We start from the raw sequence: 27,017 nt of genomic DNA on the forward strand, positions 1-27,017 counted from the left end.
TCCAGGGGCGCAGGGGCATTTGTTGCAACAAGTGGTTCTGGGAGCATCAGCTGGTTTTCCCAGCAGTGCACCACCTGGGCAAAGGAGGCTGCTGCTTGTGAGGTTGCATTGCCCTGCCTCCTAGAGAGCAGTGCAAATGGCTCACACCTGACAGTCACCTGCCCGTGTAACAAATGAGTCTGAGCCTTGGGTCACCTGTCACCTGACCTGCATTTGTTACACACCTGCCTTCTCTGACTGCACAGGCTGCAATGCCAGCTAAAAATGTGTAAATTCTTGCACGAGAGGATATTTTAAATGCTTTTAAATGTATTGAGAGCTAATGTTCCCCACTCCCTCTGGTCAGCCCCAGTTTGCAAAGTTAAACATGTTAGAGCAGCAACATAGTAACTTTTTAAAATATTTTATTTTTACTGGTGTGTATATGTCTGTGTAAGTATATGCTATGTGTGTGTCAGTGCCCTCAGAGGCCCATTAAGTTACAGGCAGTTGTGAGCTTCCTGGCGTGGGTACTGGGAATCAAACTTGGGTCCTCAGGAAGAGCAGCCAGTGCTCTTATAACCACTGAACCATCTCTCCAGCCCCAGGAATATAGTGACTTATTAAAAACTTTTGAAGCGAGATACATAAAGCCATCTAGCGATTATAACATCGTTTAAGTGGTCATCTTATGACCCACACTACATTAGCTACTGAATTTCGGAGCCAGGCTTAGAATTCTGTCTCTTAGAAAAACAAGAAACAGTATGTGTTTGGTTACTGCCGAGTTAAAGCAGGGATTTCTCGGGTCTTCCCTTTGAGGCTGACCTGTGAGTTTCCGGCATGGGCAGACACCTGTGTCTGGAGCAAGCGCATCTGAAACACAGGCAGGGGCTGTGTTTGCGGAGTGCCAGGAGTGTGTTTGGACACTGCTGAGAAGTGTGGCTGACTGTCTACAGGCTTCACATCCAGTGCCCACACCTTGGTCCCCACAGCCTCACTGGCTTGAAACCTGACTTTTCTCAGCATGCTGATTGCTGCCGAGTCTCCTGCAGACCCAGCCCACAGGATGCTCTGCATGTGTGCAAGACAGCAAGCAGTGCCAGTGCCTGAGTCATGGGTTCAGGTTGCACTGGGACTCACTGACTCCAGGCCTTGGCTCATGAGCGCCACTAGTGTCTGCTCACCCCAGCCCCCGCAGATGTCGCCAGTGCTGTCCTCCCTGAGGACAGATGTCGCTAATCTGTTCCTGCTGCTGCTGACTAGATGACAGTGCAGTGAGACCCACTCTAGACTCTGTGGTCCTGCACAACAGGAGCTGAAGGGGCATCTTCAGCTGCAGTTGAAGTAGAAAGCCAGCGTGGCTGGAGGAGCACCTGTGTCAAACAGTAGTGTAAAAAGGAGATCTGTCTCGTGGAATGTCACCCCCAGCTGCCCTCCAAGCCATCAGTCTTGTACAATGGGCCACATTTTTCCAGAGAGTGGCACCCTTGAGACATGTGGTACGTTCTGGGCATGTGTTAGGCAAGCACTCCCTGTCCCCTGTAATCCTAGTGAAAGGTTAGTGAACAGCACACGGAGGGAGAAGAGCCAGCATGGCTGCAGTAGAGCCCAGCATGGCTGCAGTAGCAAACCCTTCTGTCCCACTGACCCCGCTCTGTATTACAGTTTGTGACCAGCTGCTCCCGGCCCCCACTCCTAGGATTCGCCTACCTCAAGCCTCCGTTCTCCATCCGCTGTGTGGAAGTGTCGGATGACCAGGTAACTAAGCCATGTTCCTTTCCTCCTTTCCCTTCTTCCCAGTTCTCTGATGTGCCCATCATGTACCCCACATCCCTGCCTACATGGTTCTCAGGGCATGAAAGCCACCCACAGCGGGCACTGCAGACCCAGGTCAGTGTGGGCTCTCAGCACTCTTTCTCTGAGTCCCCTCCTTGAGGAAGGCTGGGGGCAGTGAGTGTGTAATTAGGATGCTGTTTTCATGGCTGCTGATCTATCAAGATTCAAGGTCCAAGAGGCAAGGTCAGCAAGGGTGATGCTCAGGATAAGGGCAAATATAGGCTTCTTCCCAGATTCTCCCCTGCTGGCCATGCACACTAGGCAAGCTGCCTGTTGCCTGCAGGTTAAAGGAGAATTTCCTAGGATTCTTGTGCCCAGTGTGTTACAAACCTGCCCTGTGCCAGCCTGCTGGTCTCTGTCCCTGCCTCACCACCTCTTTTCTGGCTGCACTCCCTCAGTCAAACACTAGGTGGCCCTCCACCTCCAGACTTCGGGAAGAGTTGAGCCAAGTGCCTGTCAGCCACTGGCCATGTTACTTGCAGTCAGAGAAGGGGTATTAGGTGGCCTTAGGTAACTGGTAAGTGTCCGTTAGCCAGGGGGCCCCTCGTCTGAGGTTACCTAGCACAGGACTCCCATGTGAGTTCTCAGAGCAACGAGTGTCCCCCTCAGTCTCTCAGGCCACTGTTCCCAGCTGGACTTCACTTGTGTGCACCGACATTGGCACCTTCTGAGCCACAGCTGCGGTGTGTGCTTGCAGGACACTGGGGATACTCTGGGCAGTGTCCTCAGGGGCTTCTTCACCATCCGCAAGCGGGAGCCAGGTGGACGGCTGCCCACTTCTTCCACTTGCTTCAACCTGCTCAAGCTGCCCAACTACAGCAAGAAAAGCGTCCTCCGAGAGAAACTGCGCTACGCCATCAGCATGAACACAGGCTTTGAGCTCTCCTAGCCCAACCCGTCTCACCCCCTGCCCTCAGAGCGCCCAGACTACAGAGCCCTTCAGCTCCTGGAGCAATCCCTCAATAGCCATGAGATGCCCAAGCTTGGGGATGCTACGCAGCGCACTCAGTGTGCTGGGGAGTGCCGTTAAAAATAAGCTCCTGCCCCTCCCATGTGCCCTCTTTCTGCCTTCTGGGGCCTAAAACCTGGGCCTAGCGATTGCAGAGAGACTCCTGGTAGTTCTATGAGGCTCTCTTCCTTTGCCCTCTGAGTACACAAAGCCTGTGCCTGAAAGCTCCTCCTTCCATTCTGAAAACTCAGGTAAGGCCTTGCCAAGCCTCTATGCACAGCAGAGTCCCTGCCTCTACCCTGCCCACAGCAGCCTCTTCCCAGGCAATCAAACCCAGCTCCTACCAGGAGGCTGCTGAGCTCAGTCAGGTCTCTCTTACAGGGAACAGGTGTTCCACACTACAGCCCTCCCTCCCAAGTCCTCAGCAGGCCATGCTGTCAGGGAACCCTTGCTGTCAGCACCTGGCCTGTGCATGGTGTCCTAGCTTGGGAGAGAACCTTGTTACCCCTGGAGAGCTATCTGCGTATCTGCCCTCGTTGTTACTTTATGGAGAAACACAAGAACCTGCAATGCCCAGCATCTGGGCAGCACTTTGCTCCAGGAACTGCAAAGCCCATCCCTTGGCAAGGGACCCCTCTGCACTGATTGGCCCAGGAGACTGCGGGTATATCCCCCACACCTCCGCACCACCTCTGTTGGCTCTGCTCCTTTTTGGTTTGAACTTCGTTCTATTTTCCCACCCATTGTGCTCCTGGCCCTCTTCTCTTTATCCTAAGAACTTTCTCCAGGTTCTGGATGCCGAGGCAGAGGCTCCGGGCTCAGTGATCTGGTAGCAGCCATGTGCCTCTTGTCTCATCAAATTCTTGCATCCCCCCACCCTGGTGGGGGCCAGGAGTCCTGCTCCCTTCTCCACTCTGTGGAGCCAGCTTAGGGCTATAGCGCTCAAAGAGAGGAAACACCTTCCATCAGGAACCTGCACACTGTGGGAAAGTGGGCACGCTCTGTTCCCACTTCAGCAAGAAACTGTGGCTGGAAGCCTGGGAAAGGCCCCAGGCTTCTGGAGATCAGTGCAAGCTTCACTTGGATGGAAGGATGACAAGGTCCTTGGAAGACGTCTGGCAGCCATGTGTGTACTCAGCATGCTCACAGACTCCTGTGCTCTGTGCACAGCCTACATGAATAACATGGAGCCTGAGAACTACATGGGGACATGGGGAGAGAGTGGGTTAAGAACACCAATATCAACTTGACCTGTTTGGTTTTGACCTAGGGTTGTCTGTAGTTCACTTTGAGCCTGTTTTCCAGCAGTTATGACATCACACTAGCCAAGCACTAAGTCTGTGTCATAGCCAGTGTTCACTGGCACCCTATCGACTCTTGGTGGCTCCAAAAACGGAGTGGGGTTTTTGTTATTGTAGGTAACTTATGGACTAAGACTTGTCAGGGCTTTATTAAATTTGTACTTGAGCATATGGTGGCTCTGCCCTGATTTGTACTCAGGCCTGTGCCTGAATGACCCAGGTCACATCAGGCACTCACAGTACCAGAAAGACACGGGTGTTTTGACAGACATCTTGGCTTCAGCAGTGAGTCAGAGAGCTGGGCAGTTGTCACATGTGCCCAGGTTTGTTTTCAGAAGTGGCATTTCAGAGACACATCCCTAGAGCCGGTCTCCTGCCTCCTTCCTACAGGCGGTAGCACCAGGATTGCACACATGGCTTTGAAGTTTATGACTTACACTGTACCCACAAAAGCCAGCTTGCTTGATGGGGAGAGACCAGATAACTGACATGTCTCTTGCTTGGGATATCTCTAATACCCCAGGGACCCCCCATAAAAATGCCGCAAAGTCCCAAAGACATACCGTCTGCCTACCATGTGTATACACCCAGCTGAAGCTAAAGCCTGGCTCTGGTGCAGGTCTTAGAACTGAGGCTGGTGTAAAAGGCTAGCTTGAGTAAGGGAAGCAAACAGGATTGTTGGCTAGGCTGGCAGGGCCTGTGTGACTTCGGCGACACCCTGGTCTCCACTGTTGCTGGCAGTGGCGAGGCCATCAGCCTTTGTCCTTCAGCTGTACTGCTTCAAGTGAAGGTCAGGCAGACACCGGACTCCCATGTGTCTGGCCAGTGTCTAGATCCAGTGCACCGTAGTTTGTGTGGGTACCATGTCTCCGCTGCTTGAATGCTAGGGTCACAGGTTCGAATCACACCTCACTGGATCTTACATTGCTCAGACTGACGGCAAGACTGGAAAGTGGTTCGTCACATGGGCTGCATGATCAGACTCCTGACCCTGAGTCCTGGGAGCCCAGTTCACGCCCGTTTCTTTCCGGGGGATGTTGGTGCTATGTGCTGAGAAGCAGTGTGGCAAGAGTGTGAGCGGTCCTGGGCCTGGCTCAGGATTCGCTTCTAGCTGACAGTCTTCTTTCTGCTTCTCCTCACCTGTCACTTTGGGGAGTCAGGGCTAAGTCGGGCAGAGCGGCACCTGAGAGCCAGCCCGGAACAGACAGCAGAAGTGGACTTGAGCCACAAAAACCAAACAAACCCAAGAAGCCAGGACTACCCGCAGGCCTGGTGAGGCTCTCTGACCAAGCTTCCAGAGTGGACGGTGGGTAGAGGTCACCTGCCATTTCATACAATTTGCACAGGCTGGGGACTAACTGTGTGAGACAGTGCCTCAACAAAAGGTGCTTCAGTTAGCGCAGGACCGGCCTGAGGTGTTTGCGTGCCTGTGCGTCTCCCGGAGCTGGGTGTTGCATCCACACCAGTGCTAGACCAGCGTTGGAGAGGCTGCATCAGGACCTAGGACAGGCCAGCGGTCCCCAGCCCTTGGCACATGGGTCCTAATGAAATAATTTCCTCATTGTTGTCTTGACAGCCAGAGCTGGTGACAAGCATATGTGTAACAGATGGAGTAGATGGGCCTGGGCTGAGGACTTAGCCATCCATCCATGCCACAGGGCTCATGTCCCAACTCTGCCACTCACCACTGGGGAGTTCGGGCCAAGTTCCCTTGCTTCTTGGAGCTGCAGTTTCCCTTCCCAGGCAGCAGAGAAAGGCCTGAGCGGCCCTGATCTATACCACCTGTGGGCAGCCAGCAACTCCTGCTGGCTGGAGAGCTGGAGAGAGTTGACATTTTCTCTGGAGTTTCTTTGTTCTTTAAACTCCTGGGTAGGAGCAGTCGGCTATCAGCAGACATCCCAGAGATTGCTGCTGAGCCAAACAGTGCCACTGCCCCTGAGCCAGAACCCTCGCTGCACCTCATACCTCCACCACACTCGCCAGACAGCTCCTCTGGCTTGGGCATTGTGACTGCCTTTCCTTCGTTCTTCCTTTAGACAGGGAGTAGGGGACGCTGGGGAGGGGGATATCAGAACACCACATGGTTTGAAGCAAGGACAAGGCTAGGGCTCAAGTAGGGAGAATACAGTGCTGAACTTGGCCTCAACATACTCAGGTCATCCAGCTGACCCTGAGCAATGTCTAACCCTTGGCTTCATTCCACATTCGTGCCTGCGTAATACCCGTGGACGCCTTGCAGACAGCTGGAGTTACCACGTAGGCAAGGTGGATCAGCATCCTCTGGCCACCTGCTCAAGCCTCACTCTCATCTGAGAAAATGGAACAATGAGTCAGACTCCTCGAAAATCTTTGCCTTAGCCAGTTGTACGGTGGTTCACACCGCTAGCCCCAGCACTTGGAAACCTGAGGCAGAAGGATTGCTACAAGTTCAAGAATAGCCAGGGATAGAGTAAGACCCTGTCTTAAAAAAAAATTGAGGTGTGTGATGGCACACACCTTTAATCTCAACACTCAAGAGGCAGAGGCAGGTAGATCTCTGTTGTGAGTTCAAGGCAGCCTGATCTCTGCATTCACGGGGCAGGTCATGTCTGGGCTCAGTGAAGAGGCTCAGAAAGGAAGTGTTCGTATGTCCACCCAAGGCAGAGTTTCCACCATGGAGGTGGAAAGGGAGCCGCTGCGGCAAGACCCAATGTGAAGATGAGGTAGGGGGGGATGGCGCACTATCGGCCCAAGGACAAATGTGGCCGCCATGTGTCCAATGGCGATGGCCAAGGCTGTCAGTCCTGCCTGCCCGCTCTGTTGAGCCTCAGCAAAGAGTATTGCTGCAAATCTACCCAGGGGTCTCAGAAATGAACTTACCTCACTATGCCAATGTCTGGGGAGATGAAGTGACTTGCATGAGATCACAATTCAAAAATACCCAACAGAGTTTCAGCCCTGGGCAGTGACAGTGCCCTGGGGGAGCGGCTGTGCTGTGTGGAGGACGGGCTAGGGCTCAGACTATCTTCCAGACTGGAATTTTTGAAGCCAGTGGGGGCAAAGCCAGACTCAGGAGAGCAGTCCCTGAGGAGGCAGGGGGGCAAAGCCCAGCCGGGGCCAACGTGGTGCTGCTTTGCCTACTAGATAGCCATCCCTAGCCACTGGCCAGGCATCTGCATCCATGATACTTTGCTCATCAGGGCTCCCATGAACCCAAAAATCTGCTCCTGTCCCACACAGGACACTGTCCAGGGGAGAGAGTAGCCCCTGTATGTGCTGTGGGGGCTTTTGTATACAGTCTGCTGGATGGTTTTGTCACTGGCCCAGATGGTGCCAGATGGACTGAGCAGCTGGCAGGTGTTCCAGCCAAGAGCTGGCCAGGGAAGCCTGACGGGCATTCACTCACCTAACAAATAGGTCCAGAGAACTCCTGTGCCTCAGGCTGGGCAGGTGTTGCTACAGCCATGAGCAATGTGGGCACTGCCCTACTCCAAGGAGCTGTACCTAATCCAAAGAAAAATGTGGTCCTGTGGGATAATGCTCTTGTATACTGTAAAGATTTGCCACTTGTATTGGTTTAATAAAACACTGACTGACTAGTAGTCAGGCAGGAAGTATAGGAGGGGCGACCAGACTAGGAGAATTCTGGGAAGAGGAAAGGCAGAGACACAGTCACCAGCCAGACACAGAGGAAGCAATATGAGAATGCCTTACTGATTAAAGATACGAAGCCATGTAGCTAAACATTGACAAAACTTAAGGGTTAATTTAAGTTGTAAGAGCTAGATAATAATAATCCTGAGCTAATAGGCCAAACATTTTATAATGAATATAAGCCTCTGTGTGTTTCTTTGGAACTGAATGGCAGCAGAACCGTCTACAATGTGGTATTGCGTACCCTGGTCACCACATCCAGTGTTCTGTGTCACCCTATTCTGATGCCCACTTAACAACTAGAAAAACTGAGATTCAGAAACTGTCACCCTAGTATACCAGTCCGAACATGGCTGTGCCACACCTCAAAGCCCTCATCGGGGCTGAGTGGGCAGGAAAGAGAAGCTTCTAGGCAAAGCTGAAGGGGTGCCCTGTCCCTTGTCTGCAGCTTCTCAGCTGGCACGACCACACCTGTGTTGGGAGTTCCTATAGTGAGGACTCTGAGCTCTGACTTCTTGTAAACTCAGAGAAAGTGACGGGCTATGGGGCAGCAGCTGGCCCCCAGCTCTCAGTCAAAGGGAAGCACCAGACTTGAGGGTGCCCCCCAGCCAGCTGTCAACTGCCCACCTGACTATCCAGTAGAGTAAAGTAGCCACATGTCACTTTCTGGTGAGGATACCGTCTTAGAAACCTGTCCCCGGCTATGGTGTCACCGTATGAACATCACAGAATGTACTCACAAAGCTATGATGTCACTTGCTCTGACACTCTCATAAATGACTCTTCATTGATTGAAGCACCGTTGTGCACTGTGAGCAGCATAGCTGTGCAGCCTTGGGCTACCGGCCCCTCCCTCCTTCTTGGAAAAAAATCTATCTAAAATAATCATAGAATTAGTGTGGAGCCCCTCCCCCAAGTCACCTTGCTCCTCCGCAGCATGCTGGTCCCCCAGCAGCCAAGTAGCGCTGCCTCCACAGAGGTTTCCGTCATGACCTTCGGCTGCAGGACTTTGCAACCTAGAAGTCCCCAAATGTTCCTGAACCAAAATGTTTGCCCCACTTAAATGAAGCCATCTTCCAGGAGAGGAGCTGGCACTGGTTCCTCACCCCGCTGGGCACAGCACGGCACAGCACAATGGGGGACTGGGAAACAAAGTGGCAGAAGGGAAGATTCTAGAACTTGCACCCTGAGGAGCTGGTGGTGCGGGATGGCAGAGGCTGGGAGGGGGTGGACCTGTCACACCGTCTCTCACTGGCTTTAATCTTAAATTTGCATGCTTTAATATGAAATCTAATTGCAGATGCTGAATTATGGTGGGGAGCTCGTCAGGGCTGACTAATTAATTAGTCAGATTTATAAGCATTTGGCTCTTAGAGATCTATGGCCCTGATTTGTCACCTCAAAGCTCTTGGAAATTTTTCCTCTGCTAGTTAGTTCTCATGAGGTGTTGAACATTGCTTTGAGGGACTGATTTGGAGGGGCAGTATGATCCCCTGAGGCAGTTTGGAGACCATAACTCCTTACGAAGCCTCTCCTCCTTGAGATGAGTGAGGGTTTCACCCTAAGAATGTAGAAGTATCAAAAGTATGTTCTTATTCTAGGAGGCCATGGCAGGCATTACTAGTAGATTACCAAATTCCTTCTCCTGGCTCAACCTTCTTCCTTATAACCGGTAATCTACTGGATTATCTTCTTTCCCTTCCTGGGGTCAGCCCCTCTCTGCTCACAGCAGAACAGAGCAGGGAACTGGGTCCCACTTGTGCCCTTGCTGACTATGGCATGCTAGCCTCATCTGTCCACCTGTCAGTGTACCCCTTTGTCCAGGGGGGTTAAGCTGAGGATTCAGGATGTAAAGCCATGGGATAATAAATATGACAGTTCTTTGTGTACTCTTGACATCTGGGCCAATAAAAGATGCCGTCACAGGTCGAGAAGAGAGATAACAGTGTCCTCAACTTCTGGCTGAGATGGGAGGAGGCTTTCGTCAGTGAGGCACTCAGATGGGATGGGATCACTTCTTTCATCCTCAGTTGCTCCAGAGTACAAGCCAAGGCTGCATTCACAGGCTGGACTCCAGCCTGTCAGCTGCATGCACATCCTTCCTAGGCCAGTACCTTTGGTGGTTTCAGTAAGAATGACCCCCATAGGCTCATAGATTTGAATGCTTGGCCACCGGGGAGTGGCACTGTTTGAAAGGATTAAGAGACATGGCTTTGTTGGAGGAGGTAGGCTTTGATGTTTCAAAAGCCCATGCCAAGCCCAGAATCTCTCTTGGTCCGTGGCTGCAGATGTAGAACTCTCCACTATTTCTCCAGCACCATGTCTTCCTGCACGCTGCCATGTTCCCACTAGGATGACAATGGACTAAACCTCTGAAACTGTAAGCCAGCCCTAATTAAATGTTTTCCTTTCTAAGAATTGTCATGGTCATGGTGCCTCTCCACAGCAGTAGAACCCTAAGATAATATCAGAGGGCACTCATGGGTAGTGGGGAGGCCCTAGGGGTTTTCATCCTCCAAGGACTACTGTGACTCCAGCTGTCCCAAGGGCACCAGATTCCACTACACATGGTTGTGAATCACCATGTGCTTGCCTGGAATTGAACTCAAGTCCTCTGAAAGAGCAGCCAGTGCTCTTAACCTCTGAGCCATCTCTTCAGTCCCATCTTCCCCCCTTCTTTTGGTCTATTTTTCTTTGGCCAGGGTCTCATGTAGCCCATGCTAACCTCAAACTTGGTGTGTAGCCAAGATGGCCTTGTCCTTGAACTCCTGATACTACCACCTCCATCTCCTAAATCCTGGGATTAGCAGCACGCAGCACCACACACATCTGTTTATCCCATGTTGGGGACTAAACCCAGGGCTCTGTGCGTGCTAGACAAGCATTCTACCACCTGAGCCTCACGCTCAGGCCTGGCTTTCACTTCTTCCCATTCTCCCTTGTCCCTTCTTAAATCTAACCTAAATCCACTGCAGAACAGTTAGAAAATTCAGACAAAAAAGGAAAGAGTGTTAATTCAACCCATGATACTCCCACATAGAGGCTAGCACCATTAAACACGCAGCTTTCCTGTGGTGTATACACACACATCGATTTCACAGGATCCAAACTGTTCACTACATAGCATTCTGGAATAGGTCCCCATACCCACTTACTACAGAGGTCATGACATTTCTTATGGTCCCTTAGTTGAATAGTGCACTCACTGAGTCACCCAGCTGCCTCATCTTGCACATGAGTGTCCGGTTTTCACTTCAATGAGCAACCCACTGTGACACATCTCCCTCTAAGATGTTGGGCGGACGGACAGACTTGCAGGCCTGGGACATGCACTCTCATGAATATTGCCAAATCTCCTCCTAAAACTCATGCCCACCTTTAACTCCCTCCCACACTGGAGATGCATGCTTTTCTCCCACTGATACGGCCAGGTGGAAAGCCAAGGGCTCAAAACTCTCTCCAGCTGCTGGGATACTGCAGCTGAACTCCAAAGGCCACGGAAACAAAAGTTTTCTCACATCCTCCCCAGCTTAAAGCACCTTGACAGAAGCCATGGCCAGTCTGTGCACCTGGCCACCCGGCATGGCCATCGCAGCTGCTAGCCGCCTCCCTGCCCACATGCATGCCTGGATGTGTCTGCCCAAGGCCTGCAGCTCACAGCTCGTGGCAGGACAGCGAGCTTGAGTTATAGCAGACCTGATTCCCCTGTACAGCTCCCATGGAGTTAACAGATGTACGCACGTCTGAAGCAGTCAGGCAGCAAGAGGCTTTGGGGCCGATCCTTCCCATTCTGACAGTGTGTAATTGAGGTGAAGCCATAAATTTTATAAACAAGAATAAACGCCCCTTTAGCAACATATGTCTGCTCGACCCTTCCAAGGTGATCATAAAGAAAGGCACCTACTAGCTGGGGAGGGATGTGGGCATTACAGATGGCTGGGGTGGGGGGGGACCAGAGGGCCTGTGACCCGAGATCAGCCATGGGGAGTTGCTTCTAGGGCGCTGGTAGATGGAGAAGTCACCTTGCACCCCAGGTCTAGAGTTGGTTCTCTGGGGGCCTTTGTGTCACTGGCACCTATTTCTCATTTTCCTTGGAACGGCTACGTCTGCCTGGGACAACCAGGGTCCTCTGGGAGCTTTCAGTTCTTTCTTCTTTTCCTAGAGAAGCAGCCTGCCTCACTTAATTACCAGCCATACCCTAGTAGCTAACTTCCCAAGAAGGCCACCCTGGAGAACATGACCGACTCTGCTGCCACCACAGCAAGACAGGTATAGTGTGCTCCCCATGCAGAGGTAAGCAGGCTAGAGGAAGAGCCGAGCTCAAATCCCAGAGTGGCCTCTTACTGCATAGTGCCAGCCATGGTGCCATTTCCCAGTGCTCCAGCTTAGTTTGCAATTCAAGGATGTTAATGGCAGCTTGCTGGGGCTGCTGTGGGCAAGGTGCTGTGAAGGTTTTGTTGACAATTATCTTGTGTGTGTGTGTGTTTATGCACACACATGTACTGTGCATGCATAGAAATCCGAGGACAACTTGTAGGAGCCTGTTCTCTCCTTCCACCATGTGGACTCCAGGTGTCAAACTCAGGATATCAGCTCTGTGGCATGTGGCCTTACCTGCTGAGCCATCTCCCCAGCCCAGGGCGTTAGGGTTTGCAAAGCTCTGTATGTGGCCTGAGTTGGTGATACATACTTGGAATCCCAGCACTCAGAGAACTAAGGCAGGGGAATAACAAGTTTAAGGTCAGCTGGCTCTGTGTCAAAACCCGATCTCAAAGCCTGGGACCACACCCGGGGCTCAGAATGGGTTTGAAGAGGACAAAGCTGCTCAGCCATAACGATGACACCGACCAGGCCAATGGGGTCAGCCTCAAATCTCAGCAAGCTGCTGCTATCCAGTGTGCCAGGCACAGTGGTACACCCCATTCACCCACCAGCGCTCTAGAGCAGGAGCCATGAGGTGCGAGGATCACAAGCTCCAGGCCAGCCTGGGCTAGAACACGGTAGTTAAAGGAATTGTTCAAGGTGACAAAGCTGGAATTTGAATTCAAGTATCAGTAGCTAGCATTTGCCAGGGCCCTGGCAAACACTTCCTAAGTATGTATGCTCTCCCGGTGACCACAGAGCCCGAAGACTGTTGTCATTTAAGCAGTGAGAAGGATGAAAAAATGACCACAGTGTCCAGAGTTCAGAGGCTAGCAAGTGATAGACCTGTTCTCAGGGTCTAGGAGGCCAGCGTGGAGCTGTGTGCCTGCCAGTCATTCCCTGTCCCTCCAGATTCTGCAGACATCCAAGGCTCCCAGGAGGTCCTCTCTCTAGCTCCAGACATTCCTTCTCACCTTCAAGGTTGGGGGCTCCATGAAACCCTAAGGTGCTCCACGGATCCACACTTAGCTTTTGAAGAGGGTGTTGTTATTTATTTACTTATTTTGAGACAGGGTCTTGCTATGCTGCCCAGACAATCCACCTGCCTCAGCCTTCTACGTAGTTGGCACAACAGGCATGGGCCACAGTGCCCAGCTTGCATGGGAGTCTTACCTTGGGGTTACATGGACTTCCAGGATGCATGCAAACTTGGCGATAACCTAGAAAGAATGTGTACAGCACTCTAAAGAGAGTGAGTGCACAGCTTTCTCCAGCATTCCAAAGGAATAAATGATGGCTTTGGGAGTTCTGATTCTCTAACGTCTACGACTCTGAAACCCTTCCCGGAGCTCCCAGACCCCTGGTGTGCTTCTCTTCTGTCCTGCCTGGAAAAGGTGCCATCTTCTAGGAGGGGCTCCAGGGTCAATTCTAGGCTGACAGCAGAAGCCACACCCTCTGCAAGGACCCCAATGGCAAATTTATTCCTTTTGGTGATCAAGACAAGACCAGCTTGGGCACAGCACTGCCAGCAGGATCCTCAAACCCCATCTGGGGAGAGAGATGAGCCACAAATCCTTCCAGGCATTGATTTATGTAGCATTCATGTGGAATTTATTATACAAAGAATTTTATTCAATTAAACTTGAAATGCGTCTGGATTCTTAAAGGTTCAGTCATGATCACTGGGACAGAGGGATCATAAAACTGGATGGGCTGTCGGGAGGGACTCGGGAGGAGGTAAGGGTGACATTGCAGCTGACAGGGGACTCGGAACCAGGGATGTTTATCACTGGGATGTGCTACAAGTTCAGCTCGGAAATTACTCAGTGAGAAATGCACACTAACAATAGCAATGAAATATCAGTTAGGGGAAACTCGGCTGAGCAACGCATGGCAGATCTATTAGTGCCTGACACCGCCATGATTAAAATGACTGCTGAGCACTTGGGGGTGGGGGGTCATGAGATAGCCTAGGCCAGTTCAGAGCCTCAGTTTCCCTTCCTGCAGAAATGTGACCCCACTCCCAGTGCGGAGGTCCAGTGTGAACAGGAGCCTGCAGGGGGTCCACCTCTGCTAACTACAGTGAATACACCACTGTGGGGGGAGGGGGGCACCTCTGCTGAGGAAGGCGAATACTGTCCCGAACTAGAGCCATCTTCGCGGGTGTGAGCTATGAGGTGGCAAAAACTGGGCAATATCACAAAACCCACTGGACTGTCCATTTTAGAAAGAATTTTCTGGTAGGTGGCATTTTATCTCAATGAAACAGCTATTGACAAATTTTTTTTTTAAAAAAAGGTAGGGAGCCTTCCTGCAATGTTTTCAAGGAGTGAGGTATCCAGAAGTGGAGAGAGGTCATTGATAAATTGGTACAATTTAAAGAACAGTTCGGCAGCTGTGTCCGCACGCAGTGGGAATCGCCCCATGAGGACTGGGGGCGGTGTGCAAAAGGCTAGGCAATGCCTGGAGCCTGTGCTAAGATCTACCGTGAGAGCCACACAAAACTGTCGAAAACACTCAGGGCATAGGCTAGGGGTCTGGGCTGCGATTTCCTTGAGTTCAGCCTGACTTTTTAGGAGGAGTTGTGGCTGTTGGCTGAGTACAGGGCTGCTGCAAGCTCTTGGAACACGACTTTCCCCCAGGCCTGAAACAGCATGATGCTTAAGTACCATTAGCCTGTGCTTCTGTTTCTTGTCTTGCACACACAACACCAACTCCATATCCGATCTGTGCCTCACTAGGGTGGCTGCAGTGGCATTGGACAGGACTGCCTCCTGGGGAAGTATTCCTCCTTCTCAAGCATCTCCCTTTAAAGAACCCAGAAGATAGATATGTGTGTGTGTGTGTGTGTGTGTGTGTGTGTGTGTGTAGCTGCCAACATGAAACAGCAGCAAGAAGGTGGGAGGGCACTCGGATGAAGTCAAATGCTTGCTGACTGACCAACAAGGAAGGCAGCTACAGAACAGTCCACCCACACCTAGCATGGAAGCCAAGCAGGTGCACAGTGGAGAGCGCTGAGCTGAGCCCAGCGCCCCTGACCTGTGCTTCCGCAGTCACTACCTACCAGCAGGCGTGGAATCCTTAAGTTCTCAGGGCTGCCTTCAGCCTTTCATAAATATCCCTCTTCTCAAGGGCACAGCCGCCACTGGCAATGTCATTTCATAGTGCAGAGCAGCAGTGACAAGCGGAATAAAGCACAGCGTGGTGTGGCTCACAGGAGCATCACCAGCCCAGTGTGACAGCAGAGGGCTCAGCGCTAGCCTGGAGACCTCACTCCCACCACTGCCCAATGGAGAGGACTCTCCAAGCCGCACCCCAGTAGACCTGCAGCTGTCTTTCCCCTACACTGGCAGTGATGGGCAGCTCAGAGGTGACTACACTCCTCAAGCCTGCCTGCCTTCCCCTTTATAAACGTGACATTTAAAGCCCCGTTGGCACTGGTAACTTCCGGGGGCCTATGGTACATTCCAAACCCTTGAGAAGCCTGAGTTGACAGCAGAATCTCTTTCTCTGTTATATACACACCCCCCAAGTGTGAGGTTCAAACATTCCCCGCGTTCATTCCCAATGCTGAGTGAGCCCTTCTCTTCGTAGCCTTCAGTCTTCCTTTCCTTCCAGCAGTACAGAACTCAGTCCCATGTGCTTGAGCATAGCCTGGGGAAGCCAGCAGGAGTCTGAGACGGGGTGTGAGGTGATCCCAAGTCTGTACCTCTCAGGCCCACTTCCAGTCTGTTAACACCATGGTCTCTCTAGATCAGCCTCTGAGGCTCGCTCACCGTTTCCGCATGTCTCACACATCACGCTTCTTGTATATTTTCTCTTGGCTGCCCTCCTTCATGGCTGCATATCTGGCTACAGTGAAGAGGTAATCGCTGAGTCTGGAGGGGCGGAAAGAAGCAACAAGGACGGGTGTTAGAGACTGACGCCAGCTGGCTCATGCCTAGCTGGTCTTCAAGCTGGAAAGGTGAGTCTCGTACCCCAGGAGCACCATGTGGCCTTATAGACGGCGGTGCTGGAGCACTCCTGAAGTGCTCCTGTGGGCACAGGCCATTGCCCACCCTCAGCTGCAAGGGTGGAGCCCAGAAACGCTGGCTACTTGAGCTGCTTCTCCATTTCCCATGACAGGCATGTGACATCTGGGATTCAGGGGAGCTTCACAGACCAGGAGTCTGCAGGTCAGCCCTAATCCCACACAGGATCAGGAGTCGCATTTTGCATAAAAAGGCCTTAAATGAGTCTAGGTTTATTCTTTATGGATGGGGCTCTCCTGTGCATGCGGCGTGGCCAATGGTACCCAGAACTAGGCACAACCACCCAGACTGTCTCCAGACACTGCTAATGCCCTACTTGAGAAGCAGTGGCCTGGAGGAGTCTCATCAAAGTCTAGATCCCTAGCTCTTCCGCAGACCCAGCAGTGATGGGCTCAGGACAGGAGGCCTTCTGCAGGGAAAGGGACAGAGACTACCAGGTGATGCTACACCTGCTCGAGGTACTTACAGGGCTCTGCCTCAGCCCCTGGAGGCTCGCAGCTAGCTTTTGCCACTCTCTCCTCAATGCCTGCTGCTCCCCTCCTACCTACCCTTCCCTCCCATCTGGTGCACTACTCCTAACTCCCGGGGCCCACTGCTGGCTGTCAGGACGACGGGATTCTACACTGCCCTTCTGAACCTTGTGCTCCTAGGACAAGAATATGCTGCTTTCTTGATGACTCCTGGGAACCTGCAGGGAGGGGATGACCCTGACCCTCACAACACTAGACGCCCAGCGGGTCTCCTCAGGGTTGCTGCTTCTGAGTTAAAAAGGAGCTGTCTCTCACTCAGTCTGGGTGACATCCCACCCAGGGGGCAGGGATCCAAGGAGTCTACAACTGGGGAAAGTGGGGGTAACACGGGACATCCCATCACCAGGCGTTATGAGGTCACTGTCTGCATGACTAGGCAGCTCCTGGGGTGCAGCCCCCACCTTCCTTAAGCCCTCCGCTGGCCCATGTCTGAGTCAGGCTGCAGTGGGAAGCAGAGGTGCAGCTGCGGTGCAGAGGCTGACCACAGGGCAGGGCACTGCTGGATTTCCTGGCTCACGGCACTGGGACCTGAGCTCAGCATGGTTGTGGACCACCTAGGGCATTTCAGATAGAGATGTTGGCGGGATAGGCCTCCTGTTGGTTACCATCAAGGCCCTGGGCATCAGTCTCCATGAACAGACCCTTAGAGCACCCTGCCCTTTTACTTAGGTTTGCCTCTGTTGGCTCTTACAGACATTTCCTAACCAGAGCCTTACCTCATAGACTGGGACAGGGCTGGCCTGCAGACAGCACACTCACAAACATACAGACTGGGGGTGGGAGGAGGAACGAAGAGGGAACAAGGGAGGGAATGAGGGAGAGGTGTTGGCCTTAGCTGTGGATGCTCTTAGGGTTCACAGCATGCCTGGAGGTTCAGAGACCCGCCATACTCCACTTCTGCACCTGTTTAAGAACTTCGCCACACTTGCATCTGTTTCTCCCATTTGGACAAGAGGCACTACACTGTAAAGAGAGGATACATGGACACAGTCAGGTTCCACGGCCAGGCTCAACACACGGGAGCCGGGGCACGGACACAGTCAGGTTCCACGGCCAGACTCAACACATGGGAGCCGGGGCACGGACACAGTCAGGTTCCACGGCCAGGCTCAACACACGGGAGCCGGGGCACGGACACAGTCAGGTTCCACGGCCAGGCTCAACACACGGGAGCTGGGGCACGGACACAGACAGGCTCCATGGCCAGGCTCAACACACGGGAGCCAGGACACAGAGCACCACTTGACCTCACCACTTAAACTAACCCTGACAACTATGAACCACATATGAAAGTCCACATCACCTCAGCTGACCCCTTCCCTTGGACATACATAATGTGGCCTGGCCAGTGAAGGAGGAGGCACAGCAGGTAAGCTGAGAGTAGGCTGGCAATAGTCCACTCTGCTGGCCTTTGTGCCAACAAGCACAGTCTAGGCTCCTACGTGGGCAGGGCTGCCAGCCTCTAGTCTTCAAAAAAAAGTTTATCTGGGCCTTAGTCCCCAAAGAACTACTGTTCTAAGTTGTAATTCTAAATGCCTGAAGTTCCACACCAGTCTGTGTGCATATACTTGGGACAGTGTGGCTATTGGATGTCATAGTGTGATAACATCCCATCCGATCCCCCACCCACACACTGCCTGATTCCTGTTGGTACTCCCCGCCGAGCCAGCCTGGGGTGTTTTGGCCCTATCCACGATGATGTACTTGGCCAGTGCCCCAGAAGTCTCATGTCTAGGCAGGCCTGGAGGCCCCTCCCACGCAGCATGGTTGCCTCACCTAGGTCACCATCTGCCGAGAGCATCCTGGCGGGTCACTGCCGTGGCTGGGGCCTGTCTGCCACACAGAGGATGCAACACCAGCTCAGTCTTGTGCTGAGCCTTTGGGTCACTCCCACTGCTCGCTACTATAAGCCCCGGTGATACGGGTGACTTTGTACAAAGGACTATTTTTCTCTGGAGGCCCAAGCTTTTTTTGTTACCCAAGATGCATCTGGGAATGTCTAGGTCTAAGAGCCTTTTGTGGAGGACAAAACTCTTGTGATGTGAGGGACTGTGGAAGGGCGGTCCCAGCCACAGAATCTGTTGGGAGGTCCTGCTAACTTAGCTTCCCCTGACTCTTGGGGAGGGGAGCACTGTGAGTGTTCACTGTGAGACCGTGAACACTCTGAGTTTGGAGATGAGACAAGGCAGGAGATGGCTAGACTATGGACAGCTTCTACCTGGGTCCTCCCTAACCACAGGGCCCCTACGGTCCTTTCTGCCTAATTCCAGAAGGGTCCTTTCATGTTATTATCTCTGTTTCCCGTCCCCACCCCCACCCCCCATAGCCTGGAATATGTCACTGGCTTATTGTGAATCTCAGGAGGAGGGAAACTCTGCTTGGCCTCTGAGCAGTATGCAGTCACCTATCACAGTCCCCTCCACGACATGGAACTCAGGAAATGACATGATGAAGTCACCGAGGGAAGGGTCGGATGGCATAGATATGAGGCTCCTGCATTGGCCTCTGGGACCCTTACCGTCGCTCGGCTCGTCGGCACACGGCCCGGCAGAAGTGCAGGGCTGAGCTGCTCTTGCCTCCAGACTGAAAGAGAAAAGTGAGCATTGGCCAGCACTGCTCCATACTGGACAGTCTTCTGCCTCCCAGAGCCCTACCAGACACACCTCTGGGACACCCCTCAAGTGGACAGGAAAAGGGGCTGGGGTACTGGGGGTGGCTTTGTTTTGGTAAAAGTCAAAGTTGGAACTATGGCAAGCCCACGTGTTTCTGTTACTACACCCACCCTGGCCACCTCAGGTTGAGCCCCCCAATACCTACAGGCAGAATGAAAGCCGTGAGTGGGGGAAGCTGGCTGGAGTACTTGTCAATCCACTGTTCCAGCTCCATGATAGGCCCTTCCTCAAAGGCCGTGTGTTCTGAGGAGTCAGGGGCAGAAAGGCCTCCTGTAAGTATGCCATTAGTACACCCGGGAAACACCCCTTTCCTTCTGCATGGTATCCTGCCAACAGTTCCTATCAGCTTTGAGCTAACTTCTTTCCCAAGGCAGAGAACAAGTTGTCTGCCCTGCCAGACAGCCCGGGGACCTACCCTAAGGGGCGGTCCCTATCCCAGGACCCCAAGAACTCCCTGAGCAGAGCTGGGAATTACTTAAGTGAGCCTCCCTGGCTGAGGATCGTGGAGTAGCCAGGGCAGAGCCAACATCCTGCAACGTGCACTGGATCTGGGGAACAAGAGGAGAGATAAAAGGTCATCAGTAGCAGGCTGGGTGGAAATTGTGCAACCGTACTACACTATTGCATATGCAGAGGAGCCACAGAGCATTCCAGCAGCGCGTGCCACAGAGCCGCCAGTGGAGAGTGCCACAAAGCGTACCAGCAGAGCGTGCACATTAGGCTGTGAGGAGCTAACAGACCTTCTGAATTCACATCCAAAGGCAAACTGTCCAAACTAAGCACGATGTGGCCTCCTGAGGGGAATTTGAGGGAGCAAAGGTCTGCTAAGAACTAGCCAAGAGGCACCTTCTTGGTCTGAGCTCTGGCTTCCACATACTTGCCTTCTTTCTCTACACTGACAGTTCTGGAGTTGTAATTCAATGAACAAAGTGACCAAATGTGCCAGAGCCACCTCAACAGTGAAGGACAGGATGTGGAAGGCAGTGGCTGGCAGGACAGGACTCAGGAAGGACTCCCGTCTGCTCCAGGCCCCAGGCAGACTACAGTGATGTCTGGGAGACAGCAGCACCCCAAGGCAGTCTAGAGAGATGCTGCTGGTGCCCTGGCTGGCAGGTCCGCTGGAACTCAACAGCAACACTACCAAGCACACTCCGCCTGGCTGAGACTTACGGCTGGGCTCCCGAGCATGCCGTTCTCCAGCCTGGGCTATGGTCACTGGCATTGGTTGTTCTTTGCCAAGATGCTGTCCTATGCAATGTACGGTATTGACACCAGCAGCTTTCCCTCTGCCAGATGTGACACGCACCTCTGGAGAGCAGAGCCGCCCTTTACACACCACCCCTCACCTCACGGAGGATTAAGTGTCCTTACTTCAGAAATGAGGACAGAGCGGTTCTCAGAAGTAATTAGCTATCGTGGCACAAAGAAGCAACGGGCAGAGGAGGAAGTCAGCGACACCCCAAGTCATGGGGACAAAAAGCCACAATGTAGGCTAAAATGATGTAACTTACTTTCTGAAGTTCTTCGGCAAACGTGTGGCCTTTTTCTGTGATCACCTCCATGGCAAACCTAGGAGGACAAGGAAAAATTAGCCCGTAACAGAATGCTGTGGGGTCTTAAGATAACGTGACCTACAGTGACCATGGCAGTCTTTCGTGTTGACAAAGAGAACACCACGTAGACGGGGCATTGGCTTCCTGGAGTGCTTTTATTGTGTTCTTTCTCCCCAGTAGCTGTTCCTCTCTGCCCATGCCCAGGCTGGTCCTGTTGATACAGTAGGGAGCCGTGAACCACAGGGCTGAGGTTAAGAATGACGAGGGGTGAAGAGAACCGTGGGACTCTGAAGGATGAACAGGAGTCCGTGGTAAAGTAGGACAGACGAAGAGACAACTTCCCAGACACAGGTCAAAAATGCTGCACTCCCCTCTTGCACCCAGCGAGACCTGGCAGGGGACAGATGGTGGCATACAGAAAGGATTCCTGGCAGACAGACTCTCAAAGGGACAATTCTCGGAGATGCAAGCAGAGATACAGGAACCGATGACTGGCGGTAAAGAGTGGCAAGCGCAGAAGCCTGGAGAGGCAAGGGAGGGGACGCGGGTACATTCTGAACTCAGAGGGTGAGCAGCAGGACCCACACAGCACAGGAGAGCCTGCCAGGGCCACGCTCGGCTGGCAAACAGTTTGTCCACACTCCCAGATTGTCCTCCGCACACTCTCTCTGCCCACTGCTGCCTCCCACCGCTGGACCCTTGTGGAAGCGAAGACCGGGACATCGGGTGTAGTGTTGGCAGTTCCTCTGGTCAAGCATCCATCCAGGCAGAGAGGCCAGAGGGCAGAAAAAGGAGCAGCAGGTGAATAGCAAATCTTCCAATTAGAACAGAGCACACACTGGGTCTGCTCCTAACATCTGTCTCCCTCTGGATGACAAGGAAAGGCTATGCTGGCTGGGGCACATCTGTCATCGCTGTCCACTACACTCCTGGCACCTGGCAGCCGTGAGCCTGGGAGTTCCCGGGGCAATGATAAAGATAATCAGGGAGATGCAGATTTATTGTACTAATTCACAAGAACAGAGGGAAAGGACTACCACAGCCACTTCACAGAACAGCAAACTGAGGTTCAGAACAAGGGCGTCGGGTCTGACCTGAAGTCACACAGCTACTAATGGACGGTACAGAATCTGAACACAGACCTTCCTGATCCCCACGTCTGTGACCACAGGGTCAGGCAAGAGCTCGAGGAGCAGCACTCAGCCCTATTCGTGTTCACACCCTCGGTGTGACCAAGCACGCCCACCGTGTGGTCATCCACATGCATTTGGCCTTTTCCACCCCACAGAGCCAGGATGTGACTAGTTCTGAGCAACGGGAAGGAGAGGTCACACAGAAAGTCTCAGGAGCCAGCACGAGCCTCACCAGGACCTGGACCGCCCCAGATAGGTGTCTCATCATCAGGGTTCCACAGAGGCCATATCTGGCAGCGGTGCAGCCAGCGTGCAATGGCTGGAAGTGAGGGTGGGAAATAATCCTTCAGTGTGATAAGCAGTCGGGATTGGGAGCGGAGGACGGGAATCATTGAGCAAGGCTTCTAACCCCTGGCTCACTTTAAAATCCATTCACAGGGGGGCCACCCCTGATGCACTGACAATCACCTGACCTCACCTCTTTCCCCCACAGCCTGTCTCCTGATGGCACACGTGTGCTCCAAGTGACAGAACCAGGGATGGTGAGAAGAAGGGACCGCCCTGTGGTGACAGAGGGACAGACCTATACCCTGCAGACCCATGGAACTGACCAGCCTGAGCTAACAGCTCATACAGATTCATCCAGGCAATCTTCCAGACCCTCCAGCACCCAGAATGTCACAATGATGACAGCCACCAATGCCACAGGTGAACTTCACACCAAGGCCCATCCTTGTCCCCCTTACCCAATAGCTGAACTTAGTTCATCTGTAGTTCCCAAAGCCTCAAATACTTGGTCATCTTTAGGTCTCCGCTCTCCTGTGAAGGTGCTGGAAAACCCTGGGGAAGATATTTAGCACATTAAGAATGGGAGGTTGTCTGAGGGGAGGGGCAGGAGTTAGAGGGATGGCTCAGTGGTTAAGAGCACTTGCTGTTCTTGCCGAGGACCCAGATTCAGGTCCCAGCACTCACGTGGTGGCTTACAACCATCTGCAATTCTAGTTCCAGGGTCTGATGCTGTCTTCTGGACTTCTCAGGCAGCAGGCATGTACATGGTACATAGACATACATGTAGACAAACACTTGTACACATCAAATAAAAATAACAAATGAATCTTATAAAAAACAGATTTTTCCCCGATACACTTAAAATATTTATTTTATTTCACATATATGGGTGTTTTATCTGCATGTATGTCTATGGACCATTTGCATGAAGTGTCCTTTTGGTCACTACTCACCAAAGGTGTCCCCTCTACTTCCCTGGCATGCTTTTAATTTAGACTAGGAGTCACAAATGAGGCCTCTTGCTTAAGAAGTAAAGCACCTGTGGTATCTTGCTGTCTCTCTATTACTCAGTCTGGACCTCAGCGTAGGTCACAGCTCCTGCCTAGTGCCGGAAGCGTGGCTTTGGTGTTGGCTAGGCACTCAGACAGCCCACTGCACTGTTGTCACGCACAAATGGCTCCACAGGGCACCACAGATATCCACACCGTAGCTGTGACAAACCACTCCCCACAAATCAAAGGAGCCGTGCCAGGGCAGAAGTCACACAGCTCTCCTGGCTAACGAGAATGACGGCTACATCTCTGTCTGTCACAGTCCCCCATCTGCCTGACTCTCCCACCTTCTGAGCTGCTTCCTGACCACATCAGATCCAGAACAAAGCTTCCCTGGCCCCACCCCTGTGTCAGGACATCCTTCACTTATGGAAAGTCCTGTGCAGTGGCTACTGCAGGACTCCATGGTTGGACCTTAGGGAGCCAAGTGCCCCATCTGTGACTGACTGGAGGCTGTCCCCAGACCTTTCTGGTGGAAAGCACTGACAGCAGCAACTGACATCTGCCACCGCTATGCATGGTTTCTTTCTGTCGTTACAGTAACATACTTGTGGTACTTACATTCCAACTTTTTGTTTCCCTGCAGCTCAGAGGCGGGAAGCACACCCTATGCACTGGCATACTTCGGCATGAAGGACATGCTCCAAGCACAGTGGCTGTTAACAATCTGCATGGTCTTAAGTTTCAGAAAATGGTGCCACAGTGGTCTGTTTCCTTGTTACACTACACCTGGCATTGATTAAAATATTGAAGCGCCGGGCAGTGGTGGCACATGCCTTTAATCCCAGCACTTGGAAGGCAGAGGCAGGTGGATCTCTGTGAGTTTGAGACCAGCCTGGTCTACAGAGTGAGTTCCAGGACTATACAGAGAAACCGAGTATCAAAAAATAATTTTTTTTGAAGCAACGAAATGTTTGTTTTGAAAAAAAAATAGTAACTATGCGAACTTTGTGTATTTCTCTCTCCCACAGTTCAACCTCTCTCCTGGCTACCAGTCAAAGATTAACTCTTTCAGGACCAGAGAGACAGCTCAGCTGGTAAAGGGGCTGCCAAGCCTGATGACCCAAGTCTATGCCCAGGAACTACAGGGTGGGAGGAAAGAACCAACGTCTGAAAGTTGTTCTCTGACCTCAAGTGCATTGTGGCATAGGCACATAGACACACCCAAAAAATAAATTATAACTAAAAACCCAAATCCAAAGAGATAACCTCTCAGACATATCTGAGTCCCCTTTCACATGCTTTTTTCCCCTTTTCTTTAGAGACAAGGTCTCACTGTGTAGCCCCGGCTGGCCTAGAACTTGCTATGTAGCCCAGTATACAAACACATAAACACACACACTATACACACACAATTTCTTCTTCTTCTCTTTAGAGACACAGTCTCACTCTGTAGCCCAGGCTGGCCTTGAGCTTACAGTGATGTAAGCTCATCCTCTGCATCCAGCGTCCCAAGATTACATGTCTATACCACCATACCTACAGTTCAACTTTTAATCGAAGTGAACTAAAAGCTATTTTTAAAAGTTTTTAATTTGTTTTAATTGCGTGGTGGTGGTGGGGAGCGGGAATGGTGTCCATGAGTACAGGTGCCCAGGGGTCAAAGGCAATGGATCCCTCTAGAGTTAAGATTATAGGAAGTGTGGGCCACCCAATGTGGGTGCTGGGACCCACACTGGGCCCTCTGAAAGAGTAGTGCAGGCTCTTAACCATCCCTCCTACCCCATGACTCAGAGTTCTTAGATTGTGCCACACTGGTTTTGCTTATTTGTTTATCCTTTTTTTTTTTCTTTTTTGCAGTTCTGGGGTTGAACCTAGGACATCCAGAATACTAGCCAGCACTCGATCACTGAGCTACACTTCCAGTCCCACAACTTGTCTTCCCTTTAGTTCAAGACAGGGTTTAGTTATGTAGCCTAAGTTGGCCTGGAGACTGACATGTCAACCTAGCTGGTCTTGAACTCGTGATTCTCCTATCTCAGCCTCCCGAGTGTTGGCAGTACAAAAGTGCACTATTCCCAGCTTCTTTACAACTTGATAACAGTTTAAACACTTAATAATAGTCTGTGCATTTTTCGTGTCACGGCACATGGCTACCGCGAGGCCAGAAGAACTTTAAGATGATGCCTGCTGTGTGTCTTGCCGCATTTCTCACTCATCGTCACCCTACCTTTGTCTCCTGTTTTGGTGTAAATCTTGGGGATCTTGGGTGCCTTCGAGGATGACTGCAGCCTAATGGGAAATAGACATCAAGACATAGTAAGGGGGAATGGCTTGCAGAGTGCACCTCACTCAGCTTGCTGGCTGCAACCTCTGCGATAGCATTTATCCCCCTTCTCGATGGCAATCTTCTGTCGACCATTTTCCTTGCCATCCCTTCTAGACAATACCCCAGGTGTCCATGTCTCTACCTATACAGTAACTGCTGTAGTGCACTGTTCAATGAAGTGACTGATAAATATTTGCTGGAGGAACTAACCCATCACTCCAGATGGCCCTAGCTCCACAGTGAACTAAAGCTACTAGCTCCTGTAATTACCCTTCAGCTTCTCCCACACCCTCAAAGCTAGCCATTAACTTCTTTGTAGAAATGGTAGCCCACCAAGATTCACCTCCCTGGATCTCCAGGAAGAGGCAGGGCTGGGATTTATACCCAGGACTGTTCTACTCTAAGTCTAACCCAGGTCACCACCCTCCCCAAACTCTTGCCCCTAGTCCACCCTAACTCCACTCCTCAATCACAAAGTTATGGCTTCGTGGGGAAAGAAAACTGAGCCATTTGCGCTTTAAAAGGGTTCAAATATCACACACACACACACACACACACACACACACAAACACTGACAAAATAGAATTTAAAAAATAAAATTGTATTTTCATTTTTTAAATTTGTTTATTTTATTTTTGGAGCCCAGGCTTTGGACATGATCGACAAACATTCTATCACTGGGCCACATCCCCAGTCCTTGCTCTCCCTCAGGAGACTGCCATTTTCAAATCGCAGCGCGTAACTTAAATATGTAGTTTACAATTAAAATGTAACCTTACAAGCTTCTTCAAAAGTCTGAGAACTTGGCAGGAAACATTGACTAACATAGTTCATGTTAGTCTGCAGGTTCTAAGGTCCTGGAAGTCTACGGGTACAAGTTTCAAAGTGCGACCATGTCTTAGAAAGTATCTGGAGTCCTAATACTAATCTGAATAAATCGCTTTGGACACTGGGTAAAATTCGAATAGAGGGCCCTGATGGCCCGCACCGACATACCCTGCCCTGACTGACCACTGCTGGACTGTATTAGAACTTGTGCCAAGAAATTCTGGTCTCTGACGCCATGCTGTCCCGGTGACGTCATCGGTGTGACGTACCCACGGAGCCAATACAACTATCCCCACCCCCGCAAGTGTTGGAGTTGACACTCACCTGTTCCTGTCTTCCTCGCCCTGAGGGCTGCGGCTCTGAAAACGGGGACACAGCAGCCTGCAGGCGCCGAGATGCCCGCGCAGGCCAAGGCGGCCCCCAAACACCCACACAGCCATGCGTGGGACAACGAGTCCAGAGCTGACCCCGCGAGGCCTCCGTCCAGGCTCGGGGATAACTCCGCCCCGCAGTTGGCCGCGCCACCTCTCAATCGCCGTCTCCTATTGGTCTGCGGCATCGCACCAGGGCGGGGCACTCCCCGGGACTTGTTTCCCAT

General features: G+C 52.0%; 2 protein-coding genes across 9 annotated transcripts in view; one reads left to right on the top strand and one right to left on the bottom strand.

Annotated features, from left to right (window-relative positions):
* Positions 1 to 4,239, top strand: part of Ube3b (ubiquitin protein ligase E3B) — a 58,387-nt gene extending 54,148 nt beyond the window's left edge. For all 4 annotated transcript variants that reach the window (XM_048449853.3, XM_048449848.3, XM_087903727.1 and 1 more), the window contains 2 exons: positions 1,648 to 1,740; positions 2,516 to 4,239. In XM_048449853.3, coding sequence (XP_048305810.2) covers positions 1,648 to 1,740; positions 2,516 to 2,707 — 285 coding nt within the window. In that variant the 3' untranslated portion in view covers positions 2,708 to 4,239. The remainder of the gene's footprint in view (positions 1 to 1,647; positions 1,741 to 2,515) is intronic.
* A 9,412-nt stretch (positions 4,240 to 13,651) lies between these two features.
* Positions 13,652 to 26,919, bottom strand: Mmab (metabolism of cobalamin associated B). 5 transcript variants are annotated; one of them, XR_007235034.3, is made up of 10 exons: positions 26,744 to 26,918; positions 25,493 to 25,554; positions 22,729 to 22,822; positions 20,808 to 20,865; positions 19,772 to 19,844; positions 19,442 to 19,539; positions 19,143 to 19,207; positions 17,490 to 17,587; positions 15,840 to 15,941; positions 13,652 to 15,717 (listed from the first exon to the last, which is right to left on the bottom strand). XR_007235034.3 is itself a non-coding variant. In XM_048449837.3 (10 exons), exons 1-9 carry the CDS (start codon positions 26,857 to 26,859, stop codon positions 15,854 to 15,856), a joined length of 714 nt encoding a protein of 237 aa, XP_048305794.1. In that variant the 5' UTR covers positions 26,860 to 26,916; the 3' UTR covers positions 13,652 to 15,717; positions 15,840 to 15,853. The 5 variants fall into 5 exon arrangements, 4 of the variants coding, with proteins under 4 accessions (XP_048305794.1, XP_085536739.1, XP_048305798.1 ...); XM_048449837.3 differs by having other exon boundaries at positions 17,528 to 17,587; positions 26,744 to 26,916; XM_085680613.2 differs by lacking the exon at positions 19,442 to 19,539 and having other exon boundaries at positions 17,528 to 17,587; positions 26,744 to 26,919.
* Positions 26,920 to 27,017: the final 98 nt, after the last annotated feature.

This window comes from Myodes glareolus, chromosome 2 (assembly GCF_982192425.1).
Source record: "Myodes glareolus chromosome 2, mMyoGla1.1, whole genome shotgun sequence".
Lineage (NCBI taxonomy): Eukaryota > Metazoa > Chordata > Mammalia > Rodentia > Cricetidae > Myodes > Myodes glareolus.

Bases quoted from the DNA above. Each gene is read 5' to 3' on its own strand.
- Mmab (XM_048449837.3), bottom strand. From the start codon at position 26,859: ATGGCTGTGTGGGTGTTTGGGGGCCGCCTTGGCCTGCGCGGGCATCTC. The intron at 19,845-20,807 runs GTAAGTTACATC...CTTGTTCCCCAG, and splicing joins TTGCCGAAGAACTTCAGAAA to ATCCAGTGCACGTTGCAGGA. The intron at 19,208-19,441 runs GTAGGTATTGGG...TTTCTCTTTCAG, and splicing joins TCACGGCTTTCATTCTGCCT to TCTGGAGGCAAGAGCAGCTC.